Source organism: Podarcis cretensis (genome assembly GCF_951804945.1).
Source record: "Podarcis cretensis genome assembly, chromosome: 13".
Taxonomy (NCBI): Eukaryota; Metazoa; Chordata; class Lepidosauria; order Squamata; family Lacertidae; genus Podarcis; species Podarcis cretensis.
Genome location: NC_137182.1, coordinates 4,122,766 through 4,140,207, shown reverse-complemented (window position 1 = coordinate 4,140,207; position 17,442 = coordinate 4,122,766). Strand labels below are relative to the sequence as shown.

Here is a 17,442-nt window from a genome sequence, read left to right as displayed (position 1 = left end):
CCTACGCCTCCACTTCCACGTACCTTTTCACATGTATTCAAATGATTCAAATGATTGACTGATTTGTATCCCAACGTTTTTAGGGAGCTTGGAGTGGTCAGTATAGTTCCCCTCTATCCCCTCTTTCCATTTTATCCTCACAACAACTCTATGAGTCATCTTACGCTGTATGTTGAATGCCCCCCTGCACATTTTTTAAAAAGGCAGGGGGGAAGGTTAGTTCAACTTTGAGTATACAGGGAAGTATTTTGTGAATGGGCAATCAACAAACACACCCTACAAATAAATAATAATAATAATAATAATAATAATAATAATAATAAAAATTTCACCTGTGGTTTAAAATTCTAGAAATGTACCTGTGAGTACTGTCACACATAAAAAGCACTGTAACATAACCTACAGTTCTGGAAAGGTTGGCTGTTTGGGAGCTTCAAAAGCTTTCTTCAGCCCGAACATCACAGCGACTGATACCAAAAGGCATAAGCATGCTTATGAACCGGCAGAGTATTGGCAGTTCGTGTAACATCTGACATCTTTCCGCAGGGCCTGCAAGACAGAGCTGTTCCACCAGGCCTTTGGTCAGGGCGCAGCCTGACTCCCTCCTCTGGCAATCTGCACAGAATTTTGCTTAACAGTTGCCATCAATTTGATTTTAATTAATTTTTATAATGAAATGTTTTTAGAATGTTGGATTATTTGATTGTTCGTAGCCGCCCTGAGCCTGGCTTCAGCTGGGGAGGGCGGGATATAAATAATTTTATTATTATTATTATTATTATTAACATAACTCAGTAGCACAGCGTTTTGACTAATCTACATATAATACACTCGGAGCATTCTGACTTAGCTCCTTCCTCTTTCTCATCAGACAGCAAAGAGAAAGAGAAAAAGGGACAATCATCCCACTTCACAGAACACAGTAACACAAAACATCCTGTCTCCGTAACTTCCCCCACTGTGAAATGAAAAAATACACCGTCATATGATAGACAACAATCTCATGACTGCAAACACGGAGCAAGAATCCTAACACAGGTTTGGATGTGGGTTGGGCCAGGGGGTGCAGCTGATGGAGCAGGAAGGCTTCCCTCATTTAAGCAGCCCGTATTTGGGGTCCTCACCTGGGTTTTTTCCCTAATCATGGACACAAAATTGCATATGAGTATATGCAAATTCATGTCCTCTTTTTTGAGTGGAACAGAAGACTCAATCTAGACATACATGCATTGAGCCTAGAAAATCCTGTTGGCATCTTTGTATTCTGTTCTGGTCACCACACTTCAAAAAGGATATTGCAGAGCTGGGAAAGGTGCAGAAAAAGACAAGCAACCTTGTCAAGGAACTGGAGCAAATCTTAATATTTTGGACGCTATTGGGGGGGGAGTAAAAGGGAACATGACAGAGGTCCATAAAACTATGCACAGTGTGGAGAAAATAGAGAAGTTTTTCTCTTCTCACACAACACTCAGAGTCACCCAATAAAGCTGAATCCTGGAAGATTTGGGACAGACAAAAGGGAGTATTTCTTCACACAGCACATAGTTAAACAATGGAATTTGATACCACAAGATGTAGTGAGGGCTGCCAACTTGGGGATTAGATACAATTGTGGAGGATAAAGCTGTCAGTGACTACTAGTCATGAAGGCTATGCACTGCTATGGATAGGAATAACCTATTTCCAGTGCATGTCATAATTAAGTTCCATCTCATTTCTTCACTAATGTGCAAGTGGCGCTGTGGGTTAAAGCCTCAGCGCCTAGGGCTTGCTGATCGAAAGGTCGGCGGTTTGAATCCCTGCGGCGGGGTGCGCTCCCGCTGCTCGGTCCCAGCGCCTGCCAACCTAGCAGTTCGAAAGCACCTCCGGGTGCAAGTAGATAAATAGGGACCGCTTACCAGCGGGAAGGTAAACGGCGTTTCCGTGTGCGGCTCTGGCTCGCCAGAGCAGCGATGTCACGCTGGCCACGTGACCCGGAAGTGTCTCCGGACAGCGCTGGCCCCTGGCCTCTTGAGTGAGATGGGCGCACAACCCCAGAGTCTGTCAAGACTGGCCCGTATGGGCAGGGGTACCTTTACCTTTACCTTTACCTTTACCTAAAAGTCCATATGAAAATTTGAAAATACCTATTTTATCATAAAATATTTAAATCTCAGTATATGCCTTTCTAAACATATTTTACTAAAAAAACCAACCATTTTAAAATGCATTTGGGTGTGTTTTTGAGCAATGTTCAGGGAAGTGTGAAACAGAATGGATAATTGCCTTCTGATCCATCTATCAGACTGGTACGTGGAGATTGGATCAGTTCACTTAAAAATGCAGACCCTCCATCCCCTGCTAGGATTCTCTCCCCCACATAATCACTCTTAGTAACTAAGAGTTTGCCTTCCAGGTGCCAGTATCAATTCTTCTTGTCTCAAGAACCATCAGGACCAGCCCTACCATTAGGCGGAATGAGACAACTGGCCGAGGCAGCGGATGCTGAAGGTCAGGGAGCAGGCAGAACTTTGTGTGCCAAGCTGGCTTGCTGCCTATTGGTGCAGCGGATGAAGCTGTCCCAATACCAGTGCCAGCACAGTCAGCTTCTGTACGTGGAATGGGGTGGTGGTGCCACCATCTTGCCCTTTTCCTTGGGCATGTCTTGGGTTGGCCCTGAGAGCCATGGACCAAACCTCTTTCCTGGAGAACCGCTGTGATAGACTAGCTGCAGAATAATCCACACATTTACTACATGGTGTACTTACGGTGAATCTTTCCAGTCCTGTCACTCCAGCGTTGCCAACAAATATTCCTGAGCTCGATTCAAAGAGCAAGGGCTGATCTGATCTCTGAAACTGCACCCTGTGATATTCCTCGCAGTCCATAAACAGTGCAATGTCATTGCCCTGGACAGCTATTGTAAAGCGATTCCATTTGTTGGTCATCACTGGGACTTTAAACGAAGCAGCTTCTCGAGATATGTGGGAACCTGGTTCAGTGTAGTACATAATTATTCTCTGGGTGCTGTCCTCCACAGGCGATAGTCTGGCTCCCAAATAAATTGTCTTCTGAAAGGCATCCATTACAGCGAACAAGACACCTCCACGGTCACTGTTTGGTTTGACGGTGACGGCGATAGCAAAATCTCTGTAGAACGGTTGAGGTATCAGAGTCCTTGTCAGACGGCCAATGTTAGCCTCTGGCCCAAAACTGTATGCGGGGAACCCTCCATAACCGGTAATGAAGGAGACAGAAGGTGGCAGTGGGACTCCTATTAGTTCTGTGAGATCAAGGTGCTCCTTTGACCCTCTTTCTGTAACACAAAACAAAAAGTATTATTAGTAAGAGCATGCAGTCAGGATTCTATCCAACTTTTCAGGAAGAGCCATAAGCTTGTTCCAACCTCGCCAAATTCTCCGGACCAGTGAGAGACGGTTAAGCAGTAGACACTTCCATTTTCTTATACCGTTAAATGTCACATAACTTTAAACGTAGACCATCAGTACTGAGCTTCTGTTGCCTTTTGTTTCTGCATTGGTTTTCATACTTCCCTGGGACCTGGGCACCCACAGCTCCCCTTGCAAAATTGCAGGAGGGGGTAATGAGTAGCAGAGAACCAGCAAGTGTGTGTGCTTAACCCATTCTTTCTCTTCTCTGGGCATCAAGAGATGGTGGGACAGCTGATCTACAGAGCAGATCAGTCACAGAAGCACACCACCCAACTGCCATTTCTTTGCTGCACATTCCCTCTGACACATACAGTGGTACCTCGGTTTTTGAACAGCTTAGTTCACGAACCACTTGGAACCCGAACACTGCAAACCCGGAAGTAAGTGTTCCGGTTTTCAAACTTTTCAGAAGCCAAAAGTGCTCCATTTTGAGTCCCCCTGTGTTTCCTGTTGTGCTGCTAATTTGCGTCCCCCCATGGTAATTCAAGCCTTCCATTTCCGATTGCAGTGCTCTAAGGTGATATTTGGAGCTTATATTTGGTACATAGCTGTCAACTTTTCCCTTTGCGAGGAATCCTATTCGGAATAAGGGAATTTCCCTTAAAAAAAGGGAAACGTTGCCAGCAATGATTTGGTGCTTTTGTTTTTACTATTTATTTTGCGTTTTTTGTTTTGAGGCTTTTTCAGCTAATTTGTTTTTGAGACTGTGTGGATCCCAGTTTAGCTACTGATTGATTGATTGATTGATTGATTGATTGTGTGACTGCAGAAATGGATAAAAAAAGCCCCCCATCCAAACAATGACTATCATCAGCGCAGGTAAGAAAAAAAGTAATTTTAATTTTTATCATCTACAATACTGTTTTATTTATTTTATAGTACAGTACATTGTTCATTGCTTTCATTTTATGGATCAATGGTCTCGTTAGATAGTGAAATTAATGTTAAATTGCTGTTTTAGGGGTTGTTTTTAAAAGTCTGGAACGGATTAATCCATTATGCATTACTTTCTATGGGAAAGCGCGCCTTGGTTTTGGAACGCTTTGGTTTTGGAACAGACTTCCAGAACGGATTAAGTTTGAGAACCAAGGGACGACTGTAGTTCCACTCTTGCTGAATTGCACTGTGCACCAAGCATCTGAAAACCGTGCTCCAAGGCACGTTCTGCTGTGAAGCTACAACATTTCTGGCACATAGCTTGGTGCACTGATCTCTTCCCACAGACCGCAGGCTCTCCCCCTTCCTTAGAAAGACCCTCATTTCCCTTCATTCAACAGAGAGGTGGTAGAACCGCTGACTCCTAATGCTCTCAGGCTGTCCCTTCCAAAAATTGGGGAAACCTGATTGCATGTTGCATTTGTGTTTTTCAAAGAACTCTTTGGCACTGACACATCTAGTACAAAATCAGGGCGACCAGGAGATTTGGGGTTATCTGGAATGACTCAAAGAGTAGAAATGAAACACAGGCTCAACTGGTGTGAGGGAAGGGCCTGCCAAAATCTGTTGCTAAAACGTTTGAATGTATGGCTGGCAGCGCAATCATTACAAGGTTTCCTTTTGTTTAAATTACACAGAGCAGAGTACAGGAAAGTGCAGTCTAATCCCCTCCATTATAGAACAGCTTTATATTAATCCTTTGGAACACATAATCCAGCTTGTCTACATAGTTTGAAATGAAGCAAGAAAAAAAAATGCAAGTATAGACTGTAAGGGAAAAAGACAAAATGGAAAGATTTCATCCTCGGAGAGTATTAAGTTTCTGGAATTCTCTTCATAAATCCCACTAATAGACAGACAGGTTTATTTCATGCATTTTGAACTGTTTTATTTAGCTGGTAGTACTTTGCCCACTGTCTTATATTGTGATTTGATTTAAAAATAATTGAATGCCTGTATGGAGTAACTTAGCTGCAGTTTTTTGAAGGTTTCCTAGTGATACCAATAACATGTCATCATAATGCCATAAATTAATAAATATGAATCTGATAAGGTCATGGAGAATATCAGCATTTCTCTCAAATAAATTAATACAACAATGAAAGAGAAGGCACAGAAGGTAGTAAAGGTAAAGGTAAAGGTACCCCTGCCCGTACGGGCCAGTCTTGACAGACTCTGGGGTTGTGCGCCCATCTCACTTAAGAGGCCAGGGGCCAGCGCTGTCCGGAGACACTTCCGGGTCACGTGGCCAGCGTGACATCGCTGCTCTGGCCAGAGCCAGAGCCAGAGCCAGAGCCGCACACGGAAACGCCGTTTACCTTCCCGCTGGTAAGCGGTCCCTATTTATCTACTTGCACCCGGAGGTGCTTTCGAACTGTTAGGTTGGCAGGCTCTGGGACCGAGCAGCGGGAGCGCACCCCGCCGCAGGGATTCGAACCGCCGACCTTTCGATCGGCAAGCCCTAGGCGCTGAGGCTTTAACCCACAGCGCCACCTGCGCCACAGAAGGTACTGTACTTTAATAGGTGCCTCCCCAGCAGAACGTAAGATTAGGGCAGGTTGCTATATGGAAAGACTTCCCATCAAGTATTCTGGTCCCAAGCTGAATTATTGACATATGCTGCTGTGGTACTGCAATCCCCATAATTAAATAATGTGGAATTTTTCATTAGTGTGTCATTTTTCCTGAATGAGAAGATGGTGGTGATTGTTTTAATGTACCGTATTTTTCGCTCTATAAGACGAACCAGACCACAAGACGCACCCAGTTTTTGGAGGAGGAAAACAAGAAAAAAAATATTCTGAATCTCAGAAGCCAGAACAGCAAGAGGGATCACTGTGCAGTGAAAGCAGCAATCCCTCTTGCTGTTCTGGCTTCTGTGAGAGCCGCTCAGCCTGCATTCACTCCATAAGACGCACACACATTTCCCCTTACTTTTTAGGAGGGAAAAAATGAGTCTTATAGAGCAAAAAATACGGTATTTGATACACTGACAACCAGGGCCTTATTGTGGTTCGCTCATTGTAAGAGGCAAGGTTACAGGGAACCAGGCAGAGGGCCTTCTCGGTAGTAGCACCCTCCCTGCGGAATGCCATCCTGTCAGATGTCAAGGAAATGAACGACTATTTGACTTTTAGAAGACACCAGAAGGCAGCCCTGTATCGGGACGCTTTCACCGTTCGATGTTCTACTGTGCTTAATGTTTTTAATTTGTTGGAAGCCACCCAGAACAGCTGGGGCAGCCCTGGCAAATGGGTGGCATATAAATAATAACTTATTATTATCAAAATTTATATACTGCTCACTCAACAGAAAACCTCTAAGAGGTTTATAAACAAAATGCTCTAAACAGGATCATTATAGCCATCACACAAATTATGCAGAGAAACCAATAATTAATCTTCCAACTTTTAAACAAACGAAATGAAGCCATAGGAACATGAAGACATACTAAATTTAATTGTGGGAGTGGTGAGGCTCCCCCCCCCCCATGAAGTTAGAGGTTATCCACCTTTTCCTCTGTGCCATCATGCAATTTTTCATCATTTAAATCAATCCTTCAAAGCTGCTGACTGCTCTATAGTAGAAAAATTAAGTCTTCTGAGAGGAGAGCTTTTGAATTTGGGTGTAGGGAAAATGTCATCTGAAACTACCTCCCTTGGCCCCCAGAGCTTTATTTCAAGGGAAAAAATGTGCTGGCACTCACCATGAAGTTGTTACAGTAAGTGCCACACTTTTAACGTTGAGGGGGGAGGTGCCAGTACTGAGTACCCTTGAGTACCCCCAGACAGAAATAAAAAAGCACTGCCATTTTCCCTCCAGAAGTCTCTTGGGAACTGTGCTACATGGTGTCACTGCACCAGGCACACATGGCAGATACCAAGAGCAAGGCCACCACTGGTAAATTAGTCTCCCCACCTCCGAAAAGTTAACCGCCTTAAAAGCTCTGCTAAAATAGCTTCCCAAATTTTGCCACTTACAAATGACTGGCAAAATTGCAAGTACGTTTTGCCTCATTTCTAAGCTAAACCCCAATCAAATTAGCATCATCCACCACAGCTGCGTTTGTGTGGGGAGGAGGGAATGAAGACCAACTGTGGACCTCTCGGCATAATACATAGTTTGGCCTACTGCGCCAGTCTTTTCTGAGCCGTGAGTGGTCCTAGCCAGCCTCGTCCACAATTGCACCCATGCTTTGTATAGGGAAACACATATGGACCCTGTAGCCTGCCAATATGGCTGGCAACAATTTCTATGACCAGAGCTGTTTCCCATGCCTGGGCAGTCTTTGCTGAGCACTAATGCAACATCAGTGAGGGATGGGGCACATGGCCTGTGGTTTCAGCACACCAAGCATTACTGGAGAGAGGGATGCTACAATGGCTTCCACTATACTGAGGTTACAGCCCTTTGATGTGTGTGTAGGGGGGAGAAACAGAGACAGAGTGGGGTGCGTGTGTCTTTTGATACAACCCTATCCCCACAGCTTAAGGTAGGCAATAACATTCATTGCAATTCATTTGCATAATAAACCTGCTGAATAGAAAGGCAATTTATTATTCCAGTCTTACAAAAGAGCAACGGAGGGTGAGGGCTTGCCCATAATTCCATTTCTCCTGTCCCTAGAAAGCATGGGTCTGAGTGGTTTTCTGTTTGTCCTGCCACTCCCCCCCCCAGGAAAAACTGCTCTTTAGTGCTGAATCGGAACAAACGTCAACCTGCAGAAAAAACCAATGGATGTTTATTTTGATTTAGTGATAAATAAGCAGTGTGTTTCTCTGGGAGGGGGAGATCAGTGGGGCAAGCAGAGGTGTGGACTTCTGAGAAATAATGACCTACACAAGACCACCCAACAACTGATCAGAAATTAGAATCAAGGTCTCTCTCCGCTGATCACAAGAAAACCAGCAGTCCACTTTGCTGGAGCAATCTCTTATTTTACAGCTAATGTACCTGCTTTCTTCTGTTTCCACATATTTATTTTCTCCGCTGTTCTGTACTCCAGATCCAATTCCATAGGTGTTTTCCTAGGAAAATGCACGGCTATTTTTCCAGGAGCTAAGGTAGGTTTGGAAGGTACACCAGCAACACGTGGCACCATGCCAGGGGTATCCCATGCTGCTGGAACTGCTGAGCGGGCCCCAGTCTCCCTCAATGCCCAGCCACTGGTTGAATATATCCTTGGCGTGGGAGAAGTAACAGGACTGGCGGTCACTGGCAAAGGTGAAATAGCCATCCCAGGAGAGCCCCACAGCCGTTGCCACCACCATTGTCCTTGTACCAGGCCAGATGGCATTAGGAGAAACAGCCAGGCAAGTTTAGCAAGCATCTTCTGTTTCAAAGCCGGCACACAAAGGGTCAAAATTCCTTTCTGCTTCAACATCTACAACTGGCCTGTCAGAGTGAAAAGAAGCAACTTCATCCTTCTGCCTGTTTTAAAAGAACCTCCATCTCCACATTATTCTCCGTGTATCAGCTTTTCATGGAAGGACGGTGGGTGGCGGGGGCTTGCCCTTCTCAAAATCCAACTGGTCCTCTTAAATGGTTCTAACAAACCTTCATCCTTCTGCAAAGCCTGTTAGTTAGCAATTTCCTTTCTCATGGAAATGAAGGGTTTGCCAGCCAGTGTTAGGAGGAGTCTTTTGTGTTTACCAATCGCAGTGAAGGGGGCCAGTCTGCCTCCCTCCCTGATCCCAAATCTTTGCCTCCTAAGCAGTTTCAGAGAATTCCATCACGTGTTAAGTTTCCCCATGGTGGGTTTCAGGCACACACAGGGAATTAGGAAGTAATGTTCTCATTAAACTCAGAAGAACCAGGGGTGTAATCTTTATCAGGTGCATTTGATAAGGGCTTCTGTGAGACATGGATATGGATATGGATTTATTTTTGTGACTCCTATCACAGCAGTGTTAAGGCGTGAGTGAGATTTGCCCCTAAACATTCTGCACCAACCCTGCTATGCATTCTTCTTTCTTCCCACCCGTAATAATTCATAGTTTTGGGAAAAGCAGGAAAAGGTATCCGAAAGAGCATGCTATTTGTTTCATGGTTACATATCTTTTTTCAAATATATATCGAGAGAGAGAGTTATTTATTGATACTTATTCAAAGATATACAGAAATACATGCCGATTACAAAGTATATTTTTATAATATACTGAAATAAAACAGCTGCTTAATATAGAAACGAGCAGGGACAGAAAGAAAACAAGAAAAGAAAAAGAAAGGCCTAAGGAGAGTGAAAGCCAAAGAACAAAGGGGGGGGGGGACCTGAAGAAAAATAAATGAAGATTAAAGGCATCAGCTCATTAAGATCCAACCATTCTATCTTCTATAAAACAGTATTTTATTCATTCTTCAAATCCAGATACTACAAGTTCATTTTCTCTTTCACACAAAAAGTCCGTAAGAAATTTCCAGTGCTTAATAAATGCCAGTAATGTTAACTTTGCTATCTCAGTCAAGTCCAATAGTTTAATCAGCTGTATCTTTCCATCTTTGTGCCTATAGCAGTCTCACCACTGCGATTATATATTGGGGTAATCTCCCGTAATCCTTTTTCAATTGTGTATCCATTAACCCTAAAAGAAAGCATTCCGGCTTCAATTGAATATTAACCTTTAAAATCTGCTGTATCAGTGTATGTATTTGTATCCAATATTTAATTATTTTTAGTCTTTTTACATGTCCACCAAGCACAATAAAATGTTTTATGGTTGCAGATCAAGACACTCCCAAAAATCTCTCCCTCCCCCAAAGCCCTGAAAGCTTCAGTTTTGAAATCTGTGCAGGACAAGATTTGGAGCCCAATGGCACACAATAGCAGTGGACCCAAGTTGAAGCACTATGAGGGTTTAAACACCTGGACCTGCCCCAATCGCATAGAAAACGGGGGGGGGGGGGGGGTATGGAAATTCCTAAAGAGCAACTAGTGGAAGCACCTTTGGCTTACTCTCCCCTCCCAAGTTCACTTTCCCCTCAGAAAAAAGTACTAGGGGAGAGATGGTGGCCACGTTGCTCTTATTTTATTTATTTGTTTCATAACATTTATAAGCCGCTTGAATGTAAAAAACCTCAAAGCACTTTACAAAAGATAGAACAGTAAAAATCAAGAGAAAACCACAACCCTACTTTAAGACATAGGAAAGTTAAAATACTAAAAACGGGTTACAATTACTTCCGCTTTCAAAGGATCCGGATAGGCTTGTCTTAAACAAGAATGTTTTAAGCAGGTGCCAAAAGGAGCACATACAGGGAAGCCAGCTGCTTGATCTCAATAGGCAAGGAATTCCATAGTGTAGCCGCTGCCACACGAAACGATGGAGTCTGTACAAAGGCAGAACGGGCATTATGTGGCACCTGTAGTAGTGCCAATTCCACCGAATGAAGCAATCAAGTGGGTACCTGTGGAGCAATGCGATCTTGTAGGCAAACTGGTCCCCAGTTGTTAAGGGCTTTATATACTAATAGCAACACCTTGAACCAATTGCAAGTCGGCAACCGGTGCATATTTCTGAGCACAGGTGCTATAAGCTGACAAGGGCTGGATCTACACACACCTTTTAAACATTATTATGTCAAGGTGTTTGGTTTCCTTTTAGTTTCCTTTTTCACAATGTCTATCTGGGTTTTGGATGGGGGTAGCTCTGCAGCGCCCTCTGGTGTCACATTTTATCAATGCACAATTAACGTTTAAAAAGAACTCATTTTTAGCGTTAAAAACCATGAGTGTAGATTCGCCGAAGGCCTCCCTCCTGTCTGCAATCGTGCTGCCACATTCTGCACTGTCTGCAGCTTCTGGTCAAGCACAAAGGATGCCCCACATAGAGAGCACATTGCAGTAATCCAGTCTTGCAGCAAGCAGTGCATGAACTGCAGTGGAACTCTTAGTCACCCTTACCCCTTCCCCTCTTGTGTGATCAGGGCAGCTGCTTTCACCTAAATTAGGTGGCTGGTGAGGCTGCAACTTGCCGCTATAGGATTATGACTTGAAGAAAAAGAGGTGTAAGAGAAAGCACGGCTTATTTATTTTTATTACCTTCTCTTCACCATAAGGTTCCAGGATAGGTTACAATAGTTAAAAATACCATATTAAAAACAATTTCAAGCAAACAGTTGGAGGAAATGTTAATAGAACAAGTAGTTGTTGCCTTTCCAGCTTCCAAGGGAGCTGCCTAATGTTTATTTACTTACTTGTTTATTATATGTATATGCCGCTTTTTCTACAAATGTGACTCAAAACAACGCACAGTGGTACCTCAGGTTAAGTACTTAATTCATTCCGGAGGTCCGTACTTAACCTGAAACTGTTCTTAACCTGAAGCACCACTTTAGCTAATGGGGCCTCTTGCTGCTGCCGCGCCGCCGGAGCACGATTTCTGTTCTCATCCTGAAGCAAAGTTCTTAACCCGAGGTAATATTTCTGGGTTAGTGGAGTAACCTGAAGCGTATGTAACCCGAGGTACCACTGTACAATGAAATAAACAATCATTGGAACCAAATATAAGAACAAGAACTCACAAGGGAATATTTTAAAGGTCTAACAGCTTTGCTGCATGTTTTATGATTTAAAATTTCTTATTGGGTTCTCTCATCAAAGAATACTTGCCCCAACCTGGATCTTGGATCATTTTATAGCTATTCCCCCCCCCCCCACCTTGAACCAACACCTGCCACCTGCAGCAGGCTGATGACATGTTGGGACAGCTCCATATCTGTCATGGTGGTGGCTGTGAAGTCCTGAGCTGCCCCAGGTGTGGTGGAAATCTCCCCCAGAAGCAGGAGTCTTCAACAGCACCTCCAAGCCCACCTTTGCCAGCTCAGACAGGGAGGCTCCTGGGCAGTGAACCAGCAGAATTCCTCACCTGCTCTGATTACCCAATGCCAGTTATGGGGACAGGAAGCCTCGTGTGAGAGAGGGAAAGCCTAGGGAGAGCAACACACACAGTCTGACTCTCAATTCTGCTCGGATGCTAGACCGCCTACCCAGGACACCAAGTGGACGACTGACTACTGCTGATTCAGACCAGCCCTACCTTGCTTGCCTACCAGGTCTCAGTAATCCAAACCATGTCACCTCCTCATCCACAATCAGGTCATGGATGAGGGAGGTCTTACTTGAAGCTGGCTTGGGCAACCCCAATTCTTCTGCTCATGCACTGCACAGCCACCTACTGTCTGCACCATGGGCCCTTCACCAGGCTTGCCCCCACCCACACTAAACCTCCTCTTACCCATAATGCTCTCCCAAGGACAGCACGGCAGAAGTCTGCTTACTTTTTCTGGTGGGCAGCGTTGCAGCTGGGCAACCAGGACCCAACAGTGATCCGGCTTGGGGGGCAGAGAGTTGACACCCCCTTCTGTGTCATCCTGGCCACATCAGGCCACACCGACCAGTCAGCACTGAGAGAGGGCATGGCCATGGATGATTCAACCGCAGTGTGGCCGGCCAGGACCCTCTCTCTCACTCTCCCAACCCACCTACCCTCTTTTCTTGCTTTGCTCTGATATGACCTTGCTATGGACACTTGTCGGCCACCATATTGTTGGGGCCGGGTAGGAATTTTTCCACTTGGCAAATTGGCACCAGCCTTTTGGTTTTCGGCTACCTGGTAGCAATCGTCATAACTTTGAGTGAGGCCTTGGCACACAGACACTAGGTTATGAATTCCTAATCGGGCAAGAGCCATCCCTCAAAGAGAGAAAGAAAAAATGGTTCTTTTGGTAGAGTTGTTCATTTCAGGGGCACAAGACCTTTAAAATTACTAGGAAGTGTGCGAGAACATGGTGTGGGAGAATGCAAGTAAAGATCATTCACATCTCTTTCTACAAATTACTCTGCAGGCTGCCAAGTTCCTCATCTATGGCTTCAATGCTCTCGTCAGAGCACTCCTTCAGATTGCAGATGTGACCTACTTTTTAAAAAGTGAAGTTTTCCCATAATCTGTGGAAGTAATTCCACGCCAAGTGTCCTGAAACGTTCCAAGTAGAGGAAGGGCTGATTTACAGAGCTTTCTGGAATGACTTTGCTAACCAATGACTGTTAGCAAACTGTACAAATCAGGAACATTAGGTTAATAATAAAAGTCAAGCTGCTAGCCAGAATTTTCAGGGCTTCTGTACATTTTCAGCACAGCATGATATGAAGTAGATGTTCCCTCAGATATAGGCCAGGGCAACCAGTTCAGTCACTCGGGGCACAGAGCTTCGGGGGCACCTCAGGGGGTGCCACAACTATGATTTAGAATGGAGCATGAGAACCTGGGGTGCCAAATTTTGGTGTTGCACAGGGTGCCACTGAAAATTTAGACCCCAAGGTCTATCACTGACCCCCTGTAGGAAAGAACTGAGTTCTGCAAAGACAAGAGAAACGTCTTCCAATAGTAAGGTCACAATTCAGGAACCATAAAATTTCTGGCTGCAGGTGTACCTAGAACCGCTTTTGAATGCTGAGGTGCAAACCTTGAACACGTGGTGTAATAATAAAGAAGATAATGCTTAGGGATATCAGCAGTTAATTCTAAAAATCTGGTATCTGGCAGAGCCTAGAAATAGAGGGCTGAGGGCTGAGCCAGAGGGGAGACCCCAGTGATTTGTAGCAGGTGTGCAGGCAGAGACCAGCATGATATAACTGGGGTGGGAGAATATGTCAATCTTGGTTTCTCTCATTTCTTCCCATCTTAACATCAGTTCTCCACATTTCCACACCAATTTGCAACTTATTAAAAAGAGTTCTCATGAAAATTTATTAGCATTGTAGTGCAATTTTCTTCAAATATACACTTTTTATATGCAATTTTCCTTCCAAACATTTCTTTTGCAAAGCATTTCCCCCTAAAATAATGCTTTTTTGATGGTTAGTTGCACTAATATAAGCATTTTATGGGACACTTTACCTCGTTATATGATTTTTTTTGTACCCAATACTTGGCTGGAGAACTCTACTGCTAAATTTGGAGAAGTGCAAGTTTGGGAATATTGCTGTGCTTTGGTTCTCAGAAGTGTGAATTTGGGAAGTTCACATTTAAAATGCAAATTCAATTGACATCCTAGATAACTGATTACAAAGAATTAGTTGGACATAGAGGACTTTTCTGGCAACTGACCCAAACCAAACCAAAAGCCAGTTATTTTGTTCTTTTTCTGGTCCGCTGCTTACCGTAAGAGTGGCTCAGCAGAGGCTTCAGCCGCAAAGGGCCTTCACAGCGGTTGGGAATGGCTTATGTATAGTCAAAGCTTTAACTGATGTTGCTACCTGGCTTGTTTTAAATTTAGCCTGACCTTTTCTAACACCCACACAGGTTAATCTTTTAGTTCTGCTTCAGAGCTAGGTCATCTATATTTCAAATATGTGTGTATTTCAGTGAATTTACATATGCAACCATTCCCCTTCACAGACAACCACAGCTTTTACTCATATCAATCATACATTAATCATACATATAACCCATATATTCTGCAAAAAAAAAACAAACCCAACACCTGGTTTTTCTGCTACTAGTTCCTGTGATGCTCTAGTATCACAATGCAATGGAAATCTCAAGAAGCACTGTAAAAATGACCTAGTATAGCAAAATATGGGACATTGTCCCTGCAGAACACCTTTTGAAGCAGCATCGGGTGAGCAGGGGAGAAACTAAGACTTATAATTTGCTTTATGGTTTATGATCTTAATGAAGGGTGTGGCTTCAGTTGTACTCCTACATCTCATTCCTCTCTATGGCTTAGTTATCTAAATATAATTTGATATGTATTGTGGTTTGGTCCTGTTTTCTAGACAGGATACGTGCTGTCTATCTACTCCTGCAGGTCTGTATTGTTACTTTCATTATTCAGTTGTTTTGATTCTATGCCACATCAGGTTTTTAAAAAAAATGGAAACAACAATATAATAATATTAATAATTTTATTATTTATTCCTCCCCAAAATCTATAGTCTTTACTTTGCCACCCCCTCCTCACACCTCTCAGAGATTTAATTTCTGGAAATCCCAGGGAACAGAAATTGAAATCTGATGAATGGGAATTCCAGTAACTCACTGCACCAAACCGCTTAAAAGAGGAAGCTGCATCACTAAAAAAAAAAAAAAGAGGTCAAAAGATCACATGGATTTGCATAAAATTTGTGTGTGTCAATTCATAGGCATAGATGCAAGTTTTAAAACAAATACCGTAATTTGAATGGAAAAAGTGGCCAGGTGACCTTCTGCGGTATGTACCTGCTGAGACTGTTGCACAGGTGCTCTCCACTGATGGCCAACACCAGGGGCCCCTTTCCCATCTCAGGGCTATCTTTAAACTGGGCTTGGCTAGCTCGATAAAGAGAGGATTCCTTCAAGTGTGTCCTCTGGCCTCCCTCCCAATATAGGTCTGCCCTCTTTAAAGTAGAGCACGCAGCCACTCTAAGGGACAAAGAGGCTTTTCTAGCCTGCGGAAATGGATATTGCTGAAGGATTTCAATAGCACAAAACCCTTTTAATGATTAAGTAGCAGACTGCAGGGTGAGATCATCTTTGGGTCAACCTTTCCTTGAGTATCTACTGTACTTCCTAACATTTGTTGCTTAAGGCATCTCTCATTCTTCTTCTGTCCTCTGCTGGACAGAAAAATAGTTTACACAGCAAAATTGCAGCTCTTTTAACTACATTGTTCAAAACCTCCTTCCTTATTTGAAAGTCTCGTGGTGACGGACCAAATGCATACCCTCCAACATTCCTCAGATGAAAATAGGAACATTTCTCACGTCCCCTCCTGGGACACCCCCTCCCCCATTTTTTGTCCCTCCTCCGTAGAGAAGGCTACACCAATGGGACACAGCACACACATCTTCTGCCATCCTGAGAAAACATCTTAATCCTGATTTAATTAAGATGCTTAATTTTTATATCAATCTCATTCCAGAAGTATCAGCAGCAACCATTTTGTTTTGTTTTTTTAAAATAATCTTTATTACTTTTCAAACTTACGGCAGAAAAGAAAAAAAAGAACAAAAGAAAAAACAATACAATAAACAATACAAAACACAACCTTAACACTAAATTAAACAAAACAACAACAACAATTTAAAAAACATATAGCATACCATTTCATTAGTCTATCTTTCATTCCCTTATTTCATCGACTTCCTCTCACCTCCCTTTTTGTATTCCACTTCTGTTACTTGTTTCAGCAAATCCTTTCCATCTTTCTCTATTTTTATCATTATGAATGTCTTAACATATTTTTAACCTTATTTTCCATTAATACTAAAATACTTATTTATACTTAACTCCTTATAGCATTTCTGCTAAAGCCATAAAGTTTCATTCCAACAATTTTCAAACACTCATTAATTTTACAATATTTCTATGTACAAACTTTAGACTTTCCCAATCTTCTACCACCATCTCTTCTCCCTGGTCTCGGATTCTGCCAATCATTTCCGTCCATTCCATATAGTTCATCAACCTGGAGATCTTCTGTCCGAGGCTCTTAAATCTTTTCCAAGTCCCTTCTGCAATTCTTCTTCATATTCTTTGATGCTGAAAATGCTGAAGAGCAAGTCTCGGGGAGGCCCCAGCCCAGCCATGCCCCCATTCCCTCTTGACAGGCCAGCCAACTCTCCACAGCTAGAACCAAGGTCCATACAATATCTCAAATCATGTTTCAAGACTCCTCCAGATCCAAAGACCCCCACAACTCCAGTCACCTCCTGACCCAGATTCAGAACCCAAAGGTCAAGAAATCCCTGCATGAAAGAGTCTATCCAACCTTCCTTCTCCAGTGCAGGCAGGGCTCCAATCTTCAAATTCTGACTTTTTCTATATTCATTCATAAGAGGCCTCCACTTATAGTCCTCAATTTGCCTCTGAAAGGCTGGGGCTTCCACTCAGCAGCAACCATTTTGAAGTAAATGCTTTTTCAAGAGATCATCTGATTCTCTGACACCCATTATAAAAAGGTATGGGACAAAAATCAGGAAAGAGTCTTTAGAAAAAAAATAAGTAGTTTTGAAAACGTGCATCTGGAAACTATTCTATTAGCTATATAAACAGATCAATGAAACAAAATTTATTGGAAAATTAATTTTGCAAAG

The 17,442-nt window shown here is 43.2% G+C and overlaps 1 protein-coding gene across 2 annotated transcripts in view; it reads right to left on the bottom strand.

The window, feature by feature from the left end:
• COL15A1 (collagen type XV alpha 1 chain) overlaps positions 1–17,442 on the bottom strand; it is a 144,191-nt gene that overhangs the window by 82,866 nt on the left and 43,883 nt on the right. For both annotated transcript variants that reach the window (XM_079949277.1, XM_079949278.1), the window contains exon 3: positions 2,748–3,295. In XM_079949277.1, coding sequence (XP_079805403.1) covers positions 2,748–3,295 — 548 coding nt within the window. The remainder of the gene's footprint in view (positions 1–2,747; positions 3,296–17,442) is intronic.